The following is an 18057-nucleotide window of genomic DNA, read 5'->3' as shown; positions in this document are numbered from 1 at the left end:
TTTCAAAGCTAAGGGTCTCCAATTGCTCAGCAAATTTAGCCAATAACTGGTTATATCAAACAGACCAAGAAGTTTCTGGCCCAATCCCCAGGTTGTGGTAACAACAAAAACAACCAATTATATTGTCAGGGCAGAAGTAAAAGTGTTACACTTGCCCTCACTTCTCCTGTATAAGGGGAGGGAAAAAATAAGCCTGACTGTCGTCCTGATTGCTGCCTGGGGACCTCAGCTTTTGTACAGATATGTGGAAATGAAGTAAGGACAGGATTGAGGCTGGTTTTGACACCCACTTCAATGAAATATCCTGGCAATGCTCACAGTCAATGCTCAAATATGAATAATAATCAGTTAGACAAGAAGCTGGAGGGTGACTTGCGTCTGTAGAATCACATCCTGGCAAAGAGTTAATGCCTTCAGGGACGGAGATGGAAGGGGCGAAAAATGCTTCCAAACTAAATAAAAGTCTACTGATAACATCATTGAAATTTCTTAATTACAACACAGCAGGTCACAAATTAGGATGTTGGAGTAGTAAGTCTTTTCCACATGAATCTGCAAACACAATATGTCAACAATTAGTAACATTCTGGTTAAATTGAAAATGCCAATACATCATTTTTTTATTAATTTCAATTAGAAGTCATTATTATAAGGGACCTGGTGGTGTAGTGGGTTAGACAGTGGCCTTTTCCCTCTGGGACATGGGGTAAATCAATCCCAGACTGACATGATGAAAGTCTCTTCTGTTTGCTGGCCATAAGAAAGCCAGTACAAGATATGGATAAATGTCACATGGTTGTGGTGACCGCTGCCGTTTTCAGGGTGGGCAGGGCCACAGTGTTCAGGCTAAGCTCTATTTTACATCAAATTGATCCCAAGACACTTGAAGTTGATACAAGGCTGTCCAAAATAGGAAGTGTCAGATTCACCAACATAAACATTAAAGAGCACAAAATCTATTCTTTAAAAATTTGGCCGGTAATACAATAGACCATTTTCCACGGACATCCACTGGAAATGAGCTGTGTCTGTCAAAGGAGAAGATCCTCTATTTTCTGTCCCGAGTAATATGCACGGCTGCATGTATTCTTGGCACACTCCAGGATGGGCCTAGCAGTAAAAAGCAAGGCAGAACACAAAAGCAGAACTGCAGGCCTGAGAAGGCCCCAGCTGTGCTCCTGGCTGCTGCTGGAAAGCAACAGCAATAAGGGTCCAAGGTTCAAATATCAATCTGGGTTGTGAGCGGAGAAACATTCCATGTAAAATCTTCTCTGGCACCTCTTCCTCAACCTTTGGGTTTTCTGAACACTCTTGCCCATTTCATCAGGTTCTTTTTCACTGGTCAATGTGAAGTGATTAACTTTGGTAGGAAAAACATGGAAGACAATATAGAATAAAGGGTACAATTCTAAAGGGGACGCAGGAGCAGAGGGACCTGGGTGTATATGTGCATAAGTCATAGAAGGTGGCAGGACAGGATAAGAGAGCGGTTGATAAAGCATACAGTATCCTGGGTTTTATTAATAGGGGCATAGAGTACAAGAGCAAGGAGGATATGTTGAACTTGTATACAACACTAGTTCAGCCTCAGCTGGAGTATTGCATCCAGTTCTGGGTGCCGCACTTTAGGAAAGATGTGAGGGCATTGGAGAGAGTACAGAAAAGATTCATGAGAATGGTTCCAGGGATGAGGAATTTCAGTTATGAAGATAGATTGGAGAAGTTAGGACTGTTTTCCTTGGAGAAGAGAAGGCTGAGAGGTGATTTGATAGAGGTATTCAAAATCATGAGGGGTCTGGACAGAGTAGATAGGGAGAAACTGTTGCTACTCATGAAAGGATCAAGAATGAGAAGGCACAGATTTAAAGTAATGGGTAAGAGAAGCAAAAACGACATGAGGAAAAACTTTTTCACGCAGCATGTGGTTAAGTTCTAGGCTGCACTGCCTGAGAACGTGGTGGAGGCAGGTTCAATCGAAGCATTCAAAAGGTAATTAGACTGTTATATGAAAAGGAAGAATGTGCAGTGTTATGGGTAGAAGGCAGGGAATGGCATTAGGTTAATTGCTCATTCAGAGAGCCAGTGCTGACACGATGGGCCGAATGGCCTCCTTCTGCACTGGAACAGTTCCGTGATTCAATGGTCATCCAATGAGAAAAATAAGGTGGAAAATCAGGAACATTATCTTCGCAATGTATGTCCAGTGATGCAACTTTCGAAAGCCCCAGGAAATTCTGCAGCAGCACAGTGGCGGGGGGGGAGGGGGGGGGGGGGGAGTGGGGGTGGGGGTCAACGCTTGGCATAATAGTTCTCTATCCCTTTTTGCTCTTGCTGCTCCTGGGAAATTAATGCTCTCCAACTGCAATGAAGAAGATGATTGACTTTAATAAATTTTGTAGGCTGAGTTCTTGGGGGTAATTTTAACTCTGAACATTGAGTGAAATTGAATTGCTGACTACAGATCAGTTTATTGTTTAAGAGGCATGTGCACACCAAACCCTGTGGGCTTACATGTGGGGTAACATTGATTATTTTACATTGCAATCAATCCAAAATATATTATTTAGCCAAATCAGAGTGGAAGGACGACCTGCCTCTTTCAGTGTCACTCTGCATCGTCTGTTGCATTTGAATGAGTTGACAGGTAAGGGTTGGGGTTCAGCTGCAAAAGACCCACATGTGGCTTGAAGGACACCGTATTGTTCACCCTTTATTTAGAACTTTAGCTCATGAAAAGACTTACAAAAGCTGCACTTATTTTTTCTTTAGAAAGGAAGATTAAGGGCAATATGATCTGCACCTTTAAAATGGTAAGAGACACAGGTGATGTTGATGTGAACAGGCTACTTAGCTTAAACTATGAGCATAAAACTTCAAATTGACAGATTTAATATGAACAAGCTTCAAGTGAAACTTGAGGTGACGTTTTTCGACAGAGAAGTGGATATGAAGAACAGACAGCAAACAAAAGGAGTCAATGCTATTATTTTATTGGTCAATTCTTCAAAAAAAGAGCAAGGATAAATATCAGATTTGAAATAAAATTAAAGTTCATAGGGTTAGGTACTGACTAAGATTTTCAAATACTCCATGGAGCACGATGGTCCTGTGGTCCTGGGATAGAAATGGTGTCTGTGAGAAGCAGCATGGCAAGTTTGAATAATACAGTTTGATTGTCTTTGAGGACTACAAAGATAAGTATACACGTGGGAGGCGTTCAATGTTCTTAACTTTCCATAGAAATCCATAAGTCCTTATCACAGCATCCAACTAATCCTTGAGTAAATCTAGAACATTTGCTTCCACTAACCTATCCAGAAGACCATTCCAGATTATTAATCATGGCATGTAAAAATGCTCCTTGAATCAATCCCTAATTTCTCTTGGTAAATTTTTGGTACGGGGTGATGGACTTCAGTTATGTGGAAAGTGTGGTGAAGCTGGGTTTGTTTGCCTTTCAGAAGAGAAGATTAAGATAAGATTTGATAGAGGTGTTCAAAATTGAGGAATTGTTTCCAGTGGCAGAAGGATCAGTAACCATACAACACAGATTTAAGATGATTGTCAAAATGATTTTTTCTCACCTCTGAGTTAGAAATTGTGGGTTCAAGACCCACATCAGGACTTGTGCAAATAAGCGAGGCTAACATTCCAGTGCAACACTGAGAACATTTTGCATTGTCAAAAGTGCTGTCATTCAGATAAAATTTTACCCGGTCTCCCAGTCCTGTAGTTCAGGTGAACATTTAAAATCCCACGGCACTATTTGAGGAAGAATACTGAGTTTGCCCGGTCAAAATAACTTCATCAATTAAAAACAGATTAACTAGCCACTTATTCAGTGAATGTTTGTAAGATCTGGCTATTGCAAATTGGCAGCACATTTGCCTACATAACAAGAATGACTGCCCTTAAAGGGAATTCATTGTATTTGAAGCACTAACATCTTGCATATTGCAAGTTCTGTGGCCTATGTCTCCTTGTCCTATAGATACTGTTTAACCTGCAATAGTGCTTTGGGTTAACCTTTTCTATTTCATTTAACACCTTAATAACTCTAATAAATTCCCTCTAATTCATCTCCTTTGAAGGCTGAAGAGTCTGACTTTTTTGTACTCATTCATCATAACTGAATTCTCTGAAAATCTTGCATTTCTATAGTGACGTTCATGACCTCAGGACATCCCAAAGTGCTTTGAAAGCCAATGAGTTCTATTTGAAGTGTAGTCATTATTGTAATGTAAGAAATGCAGCAGCTAAAATGCACACAGCAAGCTCCCATAAAAGGCAATGGGATAATGGCCAGATAATCTGTCCATTGGTGCAGCAGATTCAGCGAAAATTGTGAGGAGGAGATCTTGTAAGTTTCATAATACACAATCAGAAAATATCAAGTTTGCTGTGAATAATTTCCAAACAATTATGAAAATAATTTGTTTCTTTTGTCATGATTTATTTGAAGCAACTTCTTTCAAAATATGTTGCAGTGAAATTGATATGTTCTGTCTAATCTAAGATGTAAAGAATACCTCAGTATACAGTTCTGTAGCATGGTAGTACTTTGATATGTCTGAAATATCATTAAAACATTTTAACGTTTCCTTAGACAATACTGAGCAATTTTGATAATTTGACATTACTTTTGAAAAGGCCATAGCTTCAGTTTAGAATCGGTCAGTCATAAGTGTATTCCAATTACAGCTGCATAGGCACTATGTTTCAATTGACAACTGCTGGAAATGAGTTATTGCACAAGTCAAGTATTATTAATGTAACATCTAATATTAGAAAGTAATTTGTGAATTCAGTGGGGTAATAATTTATTTCATTTCCTTCATTCCCTAATGAAAATTCAAATGTAACTTCAATCATGGATTAGTTAAAATCTCATTTACCTCTATTTTTGTTTGATAAGAAGATTGGAAATATGAACTAAAGCAGAAAATGCCGAAAACACACAGCAAAGCAGTCAGCATCTGAAAAAGATTAACATTTCTGATACAACCGTTTAGCAAAATCAGTTATTCCTATCTTTCTGCTCAGGAGCTTTCTATGTGTTTCAGATATTTACATAAAATAAAAACAAAAAATGCTGGAAATACAGAACAGGGTCTGTCAAGGAGGAAATATATTAACATTTCAGGTTAGCTCCTTCAACAGAAGTAGTTTTTTTTGTCTGAGTCCAGCATTATGTTGCTTCTGATGTCAGAAATTGGATGTAAACTGTCTTCAGCTTGATTCTATTTGAGCAGTAATTATGTGTAATTTTGCTGATTTATGTTGTACTCATATACCAACAAAACTTTGGCACTTTTGTAACTGATTTCAATCTACAATGGCTTTGAAGTACTATAAAAATAGTGTGCAAGTTATTTCAAACTTAACACTTACTTGAAGCAGTGTATGAAACATAATTCAATCAAGATGCATCTTTACTATAGGGAGAGAAAAGAAAAAAAAAAGACTTGCATTTATATAGCACCATTCGCAACCACAGGAAATCCGAAAGCACTTTACAGCCACTTTTTGAAATTTGTCATTTAGAAATTCAACTTGCATAAAATGGGTAGTGCAATTTGAACACATACCTGATCATGTGAGGAGGAGGCATGAGCAAAGTTAGAGTTCATGTTGCATTTGATTAAGGTTGGCGAGCTTCCAGCGCTACTTGCGCTGTTTATTGGCAGGTCGATGATTAAGGAGTGACAAATCGGACATCAATGACATCATTTAAAGGCAGTCTGTCCCTTTTAGAGATGGACTTTGGTTGCTGCACTCTGTATTAAAGGTGAGCAGGTGAAGATGGCAGGCAGAGATGCTGCAAGAATTCCCCTCCATTGGTTGAGGAGGAGACCAAGAGGAGGGGGCTGCAATTTTTCCCATTTACTGAAGCATTCTTATGCAAGTCGTGTGGCAGAAGTGGTCAGAGTTGATAAAGTAGGTGACTGCCAGGAGTATTGCACCCACTACATGCAATGCCAGATGAAATTCAGTGATCCCATTACAGCTAAGACTGTTACTCACATCTGCCCTACTCTCTCCTTAACCCTGCACCACCTGTAGCTGTGGCACTCACAATCCTTCCATACCCTCCTTCTCACCGCACTCCTCCAATCACAGCAACACACTTCATTCTATTTTCCATTGCTGCTGGCACGCACTACAACAGCTACTATCCTCGCACTTTTTCCCCTCCACCCGCACTTCTTCCCGGTTATTGGGCTCTTGGCTTCAATTGTGTTTTAAATGGGAGAAAGAAAGTGATGCAACAATTCCTATTAAAACCTAAAAGACGGTGATTACAAAAATTCAATATCATGCAAATCAGGTCCTTGATCGACTCTGAGTTAGTTGATCATGATCTGTGCTTGTTTTCAAATCCCTCCACGGCCTCACCCCTCCCTATCTCTGTAACTTCCTCCAGCCCCCACAACCTTCTGAGATATCTGCGTTCCTCTGATTCTGGCCTCTTTAGCATCCCTGTTTTTAATTGCTTCATCATTGGTGGCTGTTGTAGGGTATTCCCAAGCGCAGAGGCACCTGCAGTAAATATCATACTGTTTAAATGTTATTTGAGTAACCAGTAACGTATAATTTTAGTGAACAATGAAGAGGTTGCAAGGCATTATGGGGCTTAGCCAACTTGACCACATTCCACACAGGAGCTGGGTAACATAAATTCAAACAAAGACTCATTAAATGGAAAGCAAATATCCTTGTAGAATGCTGACAAAGGTACCAGCCTGTAACGAAGTCAAGATAAGATGGTATGCATACATGAGAACCAAGGATAATGGATAAGAGGGAATGGAAAACATCATGAGTAATCCCTATCTGTCTATGGACCAGTTGTGCAGTCCCTCCATGCCTAGCAACCACTTCTATTGGCTCTAATAATCAATGTATATGATCTATAATCGTTGTGATTGGACCATGTCCAGCCAGGATGGGCTGAGTAACTGTTTGAAAATGTATAAGTATTGATGATTTTCCTTTGTTCGGTGGAGAGGCATATGGACAGCCCAGTGACCTGCTCCCCGCTGGCGTAACTAAATAAACTGTTTGACATTGGAGCAGACCTGAGTGTCGAGTGATTCTTCTAGATTCATTCCCGCTAACAGTGGCCGTACCTTCAACTGCCCGTGCCTTAAGTTCTGGAAATCCACCCCCACCCCCGCGCCCCAACTTAAACTTCTCTGCCTCTCTACCACTCCATCCTCCTCTCAAATCCTCCTTAAAATTTACCTCTTTCTTCTCGCTTTTGGTCATCTGCCTTAATATCACCTTATGTGGCTCTGTGTCACATTTTGCTTTATAATTCTCCAGTGAATAATCTTGCTTTTTTTTACATTAAAGGCATGATATAAATACAAGTTGTTGTGATTGTAGTTGGGTTACTACTATTGGCTTTGATGCTAACTCTTTTATGTTGATTTTCCAATTAGGTTGACTGTGTCATCAACAAGTTAGCAAGTGTCCCCTTCTTAAAGAGGAACAACAAATAAACTGTAATTATAAACATTTTTTTAAAGAGCTTAAATTAAAATTTGCTTCTGGGGTTGATGATGCACTCCAGTTCCTCTGGCTGGCTTCAATGCTGGGAAGGAAAAGATCATCCAATCTTTCCATTCCTGATCATCATCCCTAACCACAAAGTACATTTGTAGACATCAGATCAGAATAGGATAAACTAGGCTGTGATGCTTTCTGTGCTGAAATAGCCTGTCAAAATTCACTGTCTAGGCTTCTATATAAAGAATGGCAACTTGCATGAGGTGCATGAGAGCTTTGGCACATTTAGAATAATGTACCAGAAGGAGTTAGTGCCTGCAAGAATATAGAAAATGGGAAATAGTTTTTTATATAATTCAGAAAATGAGAAGTGTCTGTTTAACTTAAAGTGCCTGTAGAATTTATAATCAAAAGATTACTATCTTGAACTGATGTAATAATCTTGGCATATATGTATACAGTTATCTCCGGTGCAAATCAGGAATGTTTGCCTGTGAAGGTTGGCACAATTGCCATTTTTAAATTTCATTGCCAATTCTCTTTTGAGAATATTTCGAACAATCTTATTCACTGGTCTCTCAACAATATCCTTTCATTTCCTTGTTTTTCTCCTTCAATTCCCATCAGTTTTTGGATACCCCATCCATTAATCCTTTGCTTTCACTAAATCCTTTTGTTTCATCTCTACCAGGATGCTGTTAGTCCCCAAGATCTTATTGTTTAGTTTGGTTGGCAAATCAGAGACATGGTAGGAGAGAGGGATAGGCTGGATACCATGCCAACACATTCCTTGTTTGAAGGAGCAGTGTTAAACAGGTTAGACTGGCTAAGGTTAGACTTCAAGAGCTTTGTAACAAGGAAATCAGGGTTTGTAAATACATAAATGATAGTCACACATTTCATCAAAGCTGTCAAGAAAACAGACTTCATTGCCCGGAAGGAAGTACATTAGGGAGAGGCACAGAGTCATGTTACACCATATTGTTCTCTGCTCATTCAATTTAGCAAATCAAAAGTGGCCATGAGATTAATAACATAGGAGCCTAAATTCCTCAGTGTCCCAAACTGGAGCAGCAATGCCGGGACAGAATGGATAAGCTTGAGGGCTGAAATAAACTCATCCTCAGGGCCTCATCAGAATAAATCTCATTCGCACTCATAGCTTGGCCTGACCAATTTTGCTTGTTGCCGAGGCCCACAGGGAGGGGAGAGGTGATTGGGGAACAGGGTGAGGATGGCCAGAATTTTATGCTCAAGCCCTGGAGTGAAACCTGAGCCTACACTTTTCTAACTTAGAACCAAGGGTTTACCAACTGAGCAACAGCTGACCGTGATACCAGTTGGATCTTGCACATTACAAACGTCAGCAACTGGAAATGAATTAACCATTCTGGGATACTAGATATTCAAATACCCAGAGGTGTAACAATAGTGTACCATTTGTGATCTGAACCAGATTTTTGTGTTTCTTCTCAAAGGTGGACCAAGAAAACACTTAATAAGATGAGATTAAATGCAGGGCATTAAGCTGCATTATTTCACAACAAATGAATGTACAGAGCAATAGTTAGGATCAAATTTACTAACTTCAATCAGTCTTTTTATTCTTAGGCAGTCCCTCGGGAACGAGGATGACTTTCTTCCACTCCTGGGTTGTGAATCCTTAGGTGACTGAATCGTCCAATCCTGATATTCCAGGTCCCGAAGTTCATTTTGAGGGGATGGAAGATGCCTGTGCATGGATTCTTTAACGTGGGGTGGCCGTTGCACACCAACTACCACACAGTCCAAGCGAAGCAAAGTCTTTGTCCAATGGCAGGGACAGCCGGGACAATTGGAGACCAGGCTCCGCTACACGGATGGGGAATTCAATCAGTACAACTAGACAATTCGGCCAGTGGTCAGAGACAGGAGAATGTGACTATGAGTGAGGCAGGTAGAGGGATCCAGGAGGTAGTATTGCAGGAGCCTCAGCCATTGTCCTTGTCCAACAGATTCGAGATTCTTGCTCCCTGTGTGGACGAGAGCAGGGACTGTAGGGAGGATGAGCAAATTAAGCATAGCACCGTGGTACAGGGAGACGTTCAAGTGGGGGGAGAAAAGAGAAATGTAGTCGTAATCGGGGATAGTATAGTTAGGGGCATAGACACTGTTCTCTGTGGCCAGGATCGCAAGTCCCGAAGGCTCTGTTGCCTACCTGGTGCCGGGGTTCAGGATATCTCATCTGGGCTGCAGAGGAACTTGGAGTGGGAGGAGAAAGATCCAGTTGTCTTGGTCCACGTAGGTACCAACGATATAGGTAGAACGAGATTAGAGGTTCTGCTGAGGGTATATGAGCAGCTAGGGGCTAAATTAAAAAGCAGAACCAAAAAGGTAATAATCTCCAGATTACTACCTGAGCCACGAGCTAATTGGCACAAGGTCAATAAGATTAAAGAGGTAAATGCGTGGCTCAAAGATTGGTGTGGGAGAAATGGGTTCGAATTCATGGGACATTGGTACCAGGACTGGGGAAGGAAGGACGATGGGACAGGTTCCACCTGAATCATGCTGGGACCAGAGTCCTGGCGAATCGCATAACTGGGGCTGTAGATAGGGCTTTAAACTAAATAGTAGGGTGGAGGGTTCAGTTACATGGAAAATTAGGAAGTCAAAGTTAAAGGAGAAGGTAGGAGTGCAAGTTAGTGATGAGGCTGATTGTTACCAGAAAATAAAAGGAAGGATAGAACATGTCAACGTCATATTGCACCAAGGAATCATACAAGAGTAGGGAAATTTGATAATAGAACAAACTTAAAGGCTTTGTATCTGAATGCACAAAGCATTCGGAATAAAATAAGTGAGCTAACAGCGCAAATAGAGACAAATAGGTATGATTTAGTGGCGATTACTGAGACGTGGTTGCAGGGAAACCAAGTTTGGGAATTGAATATCCAAGGGTACTCAGTATTTCGGAAGGATAGGCAGGAAGGAAAAGGAGGTAGTGTAGCTTTGTTAGTAAAGGAAGAGATCAGTGCTGTAGTGAGAAACGATACAGGCACTGGAGATCAAGACATAGAATCAATCTGGGTAGAAATAAGAAATAGCAAGGGAAAGAAGTCCCTGATGGGAGTAATCTATAGGTTCTCAAACAGTAGTTCCGCAATGGGGCACAGTATAAACCAGGAAATACTGGGGGCTTGTAATAAAGGTACGGCAATAATCATGGGTGATTTTAATATGCATATAGACTGGATGAATCAAATTGGCAAGGGTGGCCTCGAGGGAGAGTTCATTAAATGTATTAGAAATTGTTTTTTGGAACAGGGCGGCACAGTGGCGCAGTGGTTAGCACCGCAGCCTCACAGCTCCAGCGACCCAGGATCAGTTCTGGGTACTGCCTGTGCGGAGTTTGCAAGTTCTCCCTGTGTCTGCGCGGGTTTCCGCCGGGTGCTCTGGTTTCCTCCCACCTCCAAAAGACTTGCAGGTTGATAGGTAAATTGGCCATTGTAAATTGCCCCTAGTGTAGGTAAGTGGTAGGAGAATGGTGGGGATGTGGTAGAGAATATGGGATTAATGTAGGATTAGTATAAATGGGTGGTTGTCGGTCGGCACAGACTCGGAGGGCTGAAGGGCCTGTTTCAGTGCTGTATCTCTCAATAAATAAATAACAACTCAATAAAAGGCTATTCTCGATTTGGTATTGTGTAATGAGGTGGGATTAATTAATGATCTCATAGTTAAGGATCCTCTAGGGAAGAATGATCATAACATGCTAGAATTTCAAATTCAGGTTGAGGGCAAGAAACTGGAGTCCCACACTAGCATTCTGGAGTTATGCAAAGGTAATTACATAGGCATGAGGATAGATTTGGCCCTAGTGGACTGGGCAGGAAGACTTAAAGGTAGGACAATTGATGAGCAGTGGCAGATGTTTAAGGAGATATTCAATTCCTCCCAACTAAAATATATTCCAGAGAGGAAGTAAGATTTTAAGAGAGAGAAAAAACATCCATGGCTAAGCAAGGAAGTTAAGGATAACAAAAAGACAAAAACTAAGGCATACCATATTGCAAAGGCCAGTGGCAGGCTGGAAGATTGGGAAACTTTTAATGATCAACAGAGGATTACTAAAAAAGTAATAAAAAGAGCAAAGGTAAATTATGAAAGAAAACTAGCGCAAAATATAAAAACGGATAGCAAAAGCTTCTATAAGTATATTAAAGGGAAGAGAGTAACTAAAGTGAATGTTGGTCCGTTGGAGGATGAGACTGGGGAGTTAATAATGGGGAGCACAGAAATGGCGGAGACACTAAATTTTGCCTCAGTTTTCACGGTGGAGAACACTAGTACCATCCCAATAGTAACAGGTAATGCAGAGGTTATAGAAAGGTTGGAACTTAGAACAATCATCATCACTCGGGAAAAAGTACTGAGCAAACTATTGGGATTGAAGGCAGACAAGTCCCCAGGGCCTGATGGCCTACATCCTAGGGTCTTAAAGGAAGTGGCAGCGGAGATAGTGGATCCATTGGTTATAATATTCCAAAATTCCCTGGATGCAGAAAAATGCTAATATAAGGCCCTTATTCAAAAAGGGAGGGAGGCAGAAAGTAGGAAACTATAGACCAGTTAGTTTAACATCTGTCATTGGGAAATTGTTAGAATCTATTATTAAAGAAGTAATAACAGGACATTTAGAAAGTCAAAACACAATCCATCAGAGTCAGCATGGTTTTATGAAGGGTAAATTGTGTTTGACTAATTTGCTAGAGTTCTTCGAAGCTGTAACAAGCAAAGTGGATAATGGGGATCCTGTAGATGTAGTTTATCTGGACTTCCATTTGATAAGGTGCCGCACAAAAGGTTAATACACAAGGTAAGATCACATGGGGTTAGGGGCAATTTATTAGCTCGGATAGAGGATTGGCTAACCAACAGAAAACAGAGAGTTGGGATAAATGTGTCTTTTTCTGGTTGGCAAGATGTAACTAGTGGGGTGCCACAGGGTTTGGTCCTCGGGCCCCAACTATTTACAATCTTTATTAATGACTTGGATGCAGGGATAGAAGGTACTATAGCGAAATTTGCAGATGACACTAAAATAGGTGGGATAGTAAGTTGCAACAAAGAAATAAGAAACTTACAAATGGATATGGATAAGTTAGGTGAATGGGCCCAAAATTTGGCAGATGGAGTTTAACATGGATAAGTGTGAGATTATCCATTTTGGTCGGAAGAATAGAAAGGCAAATTATTATCTAAATGGAGAGAAACTTCAGAGTGCTTTGGTGCAGAGTGATCTGGGTGTCCTTCTGCATGAATCGCAGTAAACTAGTATGTAGGTACGGCAGGTAATAAGGAAGACAAATGGAATTTTGGCATTTATTGCTAAAGGAATAGAGTATAAAAGTAGGGAAGTGTTGCTGCAACTGTACAAGGCATTAGTGAGACCACACCTGGAGTATTGCGTACAGTTTTGGTCCCCTTACTTGAGGAGGGATGTAATTGAATTGGAGGCAGTTCAGAGGAGGTTCACTAGATTGATTCCAGAGATGGGGGGTTTGTCTTATGAAGAGAGATTGAGCAGTTTAGGCCTTTACTCTCCAGAATTTAGAAGAATGAGAGGAGATCTAATTGAGGTATATAAGATGATTAAGGGGATTGACAAAGTAGACATAGAGAGGATGTTTCCTCTTGTGCGGCAATCTAGAACGAGAGGTCATAGTTTTAGAATAAGGGGTACCAGATTTAAAACAGAGATGAGAAAAAATTACTTCTCTCAAAGGATCCTGAGTCTGTGGAATTCACTACCCCAGAGTGCAGTGGATGCTGGGACATTGAGTAAATTTAAGGAGGAGATAGACAGATTTTTACTTAGAAATGGTTTGAAGGGTTATGGAGAAAGGGCAGGAAAGTAGAGTTGAGGCTGAGATGAGATCAGCCATGATCGTATTGAATGGCGGAGCAGGCCCGAGGGGCTGAATTGCCTACTCCTGCTCCTAGTTCTTATGTTCTTATGTTAGTCTTCACCCAGTAATTCACTGATGCGATGGTATCTATCCTGTAATACTACCAAGGCATTAATTTTGAGAATGGAATTTTCTTTTAAAAGTGTGAAGTCTCATTCCTTCTGATTTAAGTTATTGTTGGAATTAAAAATTAAAAAATTATTTCTTCTAACTTTTTTCTGACTCTTATCTCTGTCTCTTAATCTCAGCTTTTTCCCTCCCTTTATTTCATTTTCTGTACATGATTTTGCTGAATTGAATATTCTAATTTAGACTTCCTGGTTTAGACTTTGCGGACAGGATTTTCACCTCCAGATGGCAGTGAGTGTGGAGGCAGGCGGGTCAACACCAGCCAGCATGCCAGTTTCCAGGCACCATCCCACCCCCAGGCCATTTTCCCAGAGGCAAGAGTGGGTGTTCTACCAATAATGCCTATTGTCGGAGGCCAACTGGAAATTTCCAATTGGCCTGCGGGCCACCCAAGGCATTGGGGACTAAGCCAGCTGGCTGGAGGTGGCCTCCCAGTGTCAGACTGGGGGTCCTCAGTGCTCCAGGCAGGCTTTGAGGCCCTCTCCGCCTGCTCGGCCATAGCTTCCCCCTTCACAATGGTGGTCTGGCTGCTTAGGCCAATGTTTAATTTAAAAATTTAAAAAGTTGGAGAGGGCACCTTGAAATGGAGGCTCTCTCTCTCTCTCTCTTACTTGAACTGTTAGCTGCTGCTTCTTCTGAGCCTGAGGACCTCCTATCAGCATCAAGAACCCACAAGCCATCTTTAATTGGATGGCGAGCCCACCCTCTGAGCACTAATTGGCCAATTCAGGGAAAATCACTGCCGGGTGACTGTTCCCACAAAGTGTGGGGTTGTGATCCGAACATCAGGATCCCAACTCAAAAATCTAAAACCCTGCCCTGCGTGTGACAGTGAGGATTCTTCAGTCTGATTGGTTGAAGAGACTTGCTATTGCTTACCCTGCTCGCAGATGCCACAGATCCTCTCTAGAGGGCACTGTGCCGAAAAGGATCTCCAATAACAATAAGTTGCCACTCAAAAGCCCCAAAAAACATACGCAGCTTCAGTCAGTGTAATGAATGGAAAATGCCTTTCTTTTGCTGCTGACTGCAAAAGCCAAGCCATTATTTCAAATTGCATTACAGTTCTACACTTCCGCTGAGGAATGTATGAACTGATAGTAAATTTTAGAAACTGACATTTTGCCGGTGACTATAAAGTTATTTTTATGAACTGGTTTTCTCTAGTCTGCCAAAACTCAGTCAGTGACTGAAATCAGTTGTGTAGCTACTAGAGAAATACAATCCCATAATAGTCAGACAGCAGCATGACGTTTCACAAATATTGCACTCTCTTTCTGAATTTTATGAGGGCAGTTTTGGGAGAATCTCATTTGAAGGTACTTAGTTTCAACGAATAGCTTTGCTCGGATTTATTTTCTACCAATATCGAAGTCCAATATCACATTGTTTCTGTTGTTGGTTTCTCGTACATCGTTTTTGGTCAGCTGTTTCTTATTTTATGAAGATGATCCGCAGCATTTCCACACATGTTATGCTGCCATTCCCCAAGAGTATTTGTTGAAACCAAGGCTTAAATGTTTGTTTCTGTGACCTCCCACCACAAATTGGATGCAAGGAATGATCCCTGCACCTGAACATGTAGAACTATTCACAGAATACATAATGGTTTGAATACATGTCCTACATATGAACATACGAATTAGGGGCAGGAGTAGGCCACTCGGCCCCTTGAGCCTGCTCCGCCATTCAACAAGATCATGACTTATCTGATTGTAACCTCAACTCAACATTCCCACCTAACCCCGATAACCTTTTAGTCTTGCTTCTCAAAAATCTATCTACCTCTGCCTTAAGAATATTCAAAGATTCTACTTCCATTGCCCTTTGAGGAAGAGAGTTCCAAGACTCATGACCCGCAGAGAAAAAATTTCTCATCTCTATCTTAAATGGGTGAACCCTTATTTTTAAGCAGTGACCGGCCTAGTTCTAGATTCTCCCACAAGAGGAAACATCCTTTCCACATCCACCCTGTCAAGACCCCTCAGGATTTTATATGTGTCAATCAAGTCACCTCTTACTCTTCTAAACTCCAGCGGATACAAGCCTAGCCTGTCCAACCTTTCCTCATACGACCATTCCAGGTATTAGTCTAGTAAACCTTCTCTGTCCTGCTCTTTATTTTCTTATATATATATTTTCACATTGTACTGAGGATTTAAATCTAGTTCTTTAAATGTAGGAGCATACCAAATGATGGGCATTGGTGATGGCTGAGGAATTCTTTAAGAAAATGCAACAGAAGCTCTTTGGGCGTAGTTTATTTTGTAGTACACTCAAGAAACTTGACACCAGCCAGGACAAAGCAGCCCACTAGCTTGGCATCCAAACCATTTACAGGATATACAGCAAACCACCAAGACTTTTTGTGCAGCATCACCCAAATCACCTAGTGTTATAAGGATCCAAGTCAAATGGTGAAAAATGAACCTAGACAAAAATCCCTTTGCTTGATAGTGGGCTCATTCATGCATGCCGATCCAATGTCCCAGCAGTCTCTCTTTATATTCACTCTAAGTCCTTAATTAAACAATGCCCTTCACCTGTGTATCTTTAACAACATAATTAACCTTCCATTAACACCTAGAGGGACAAGGGAAACTGGTGCGTGTGTACTCAACCATCTCCCAGGTTAGGGTTAGGGTTAGGGTGATGAATCACCAGCCACAAATGTACAGGATCTAGGGGAAGGAACTTGGACATACTAACATCCTGGGTATTGGGAAGAGACATAGCTCTGTGCATTAAGGAAATTGAATCACTTTCTATTGGTAAAGGTGCCAGACTGGTGATAGGGAGCACATAAAGCAATGTGGGTGCAGTCTATGACACCTTTCATGCTGGAGATGCCCGTCATAAAGGCTATTGCTTTCTTTTCTTGCTTAACTGTATCCATGAGGAAGGAGATGTAGTATTCCTCCTGGTGTAGAGAAAATTGGTGACCCTCCTGAAACAGCAGCGTGCTGCGAAATGTGAAATGTCACTGCCCCAGTGTGAAAGGAGATGGTGTCATAAAAGTTAAGGGGTATGGGACCATCACAGGCAGCGTTGTCCATACACTGTCCAAGGCTCGAGATGTGGCTACAGCAGGTGACATAACTCAGGAACAGCCTCCTTTGTGAAGCAAAGGCAGACAGAAATTGTCCCTCAATAAAGTTAATGTAGGAGAAATGCTTCCTGAATACCCCACTGTCGATATGGTCTTCTGCGCAGTGCCCTGCACCTCCTCCTTCTTCTTATGCCACCTCCTCTGGCTCTCTCCTGTCCTCCTTGCTCTTCCCCCTCATCCTTCAGCTCAAAGGCAGTCGACCAGACCATCCGTGACTGCAGTCAAACTGTCTATGAGAAAGCCAACAACAGTGCAACACGAGTAAAATCTTGTTCTTTGCAGGAAAAATTAACTACCAGCATGATAAAACACGACCAAAAATTGCCTAGGTTAACCAGCAGCCTAAAAGGACAAACTAATTGAGTCTTTTAAATTCAGGCAGTGCTCTTGGTGGGTGCTTGACTTTCAGCTGGAAATGGACAAGCACTTCCTGCCCATCGTATTGAAGCTTAGAAAACCCTCTATAGTGCCTGTGAATCGGGCAGTGTGCAATTGAATTTCTAGGCCCAGATCTTTCCAATAACTCTTATCAATCAGCTGCTTTTCCAAGGTTGCAAAGAACAAAGAACAAAGAACAAAGAAAATTACAGCACAGGAACAGGCCCTTCGGCCCTCCAAGCCTGTGCCGATCCAGATCCTCTATCTAAACCTGTCGCCTATTTTCTAAGGGTCTGTATCTCTTTGCATCCTGCCCATTCATGTATCTGTCTATTATTCTCTTCACACGCAACACATGGTTCATCTCTGCAATAATGTTTCATCGCTTTCGGCATCAACGTGTATGGATTTTCAGAACAATTCAACTTGTGAACAACTGTGCATTCACTCAAAATAATCTAGGAGGAATGGTCAGCTGCCTTGTCAGCCACAGATGATATGTGCTGTAGAGAAACTACAGAATGTGAAAGGGAGAAAATATTAAATAACATTTTCCTTTAAATTGAAGATAAAAGTTATTAAGTAGATTACCTTCACATCATACTGAGGAATCTTCTGTGTTTGAATGACCTTTTGTGGAACACATGAAATTGCAAACCATTATTCAATTCCTCACCACACTTATTTATGCTCCACTTAACTCATGTCTTATAAACAATAATTCAGCTGCGAATCAAAATAACCACAAATCTCGAGGGTAAGATGCAAATTGTTCAAAAGGATGCTGCAGCTGGTGAGCTGTTTGCAAAGACAGAATTGTTTCCAAAGGAAGAATATTTTCAGACTCAACTGAAAGCAGCTTCAGGGAAGAATACAGTGTGAAGGCAAGTAGGGCAATTGAAAAGAAGTGTGTGAAAGACATTGAAGACATTTTCCTAGATCTACCTGTTTCAAAGCAACTAGAGATGTGATGTTCAC

The 18057-nt window shown here is 41.2% G+C and overlaps 1 protein-coding gene across 3 annotated transcripts in view; it reads right to left on the bottom strand.

Annotated features, from left to right (window-relative positions):
• Positions 1-17776, bottom strand: part of elapor2b (endosome-lysosome associated apoptosis and autophagy regulator family member 2b) — a 127696-nt gene extending 109920 nt beyond the window's left edge. The window contains exons 1-3 of one of the 3 annotated variants that reach the window (XM_068059606.1): positions 17671-17776; positions 5392-5435; positions 4896-4976 (exon numbers count right to left, since the gene is read on the bottom strand). In XM_068059606.1, the coding sequence (XP_067915707.1) occupies positions 4896-4976; positions 5392-5412 (102 nt within the window). In that variant the 5' untranslated portion in view covers positions 5413-5435; positions 17671-17776. Of the gene's footprint in view, positions 1-4895; positions 4977-5391; positions 5436-9099; positions 9525-17670 lie in introns of those variants that run through there. The other 2 variants (XM_068059605.1, XM_068059608.1) reach the window with 2 other exon arrangements.
• Positions 17777-18057: the final 281 nt, after the last annotated feature.

The sequence above is a fragment of the Heterodontus francisci genome, chromosome 27, assembly GCF_036365525.1.
Source record: "Heterodontus francisci isolate sHetFra1 chromosome 27, sHetFra1.hap1, whole genome shotgun sequence".
In the NCBI taxonomy this organism is placed as follows: domain Eukaryota; kingdom Metazoa; phylum Chordata; class Chondrichthyes; order Heterodontiformes; family Heterodontidae; genus Heterodontus; species Heterodontus francisci.
The sequence above is the reverse complement of the archived record's forward strand: the minus strand, read 5'-3'. Positions and strand labels throughout refer to the sequence as shown.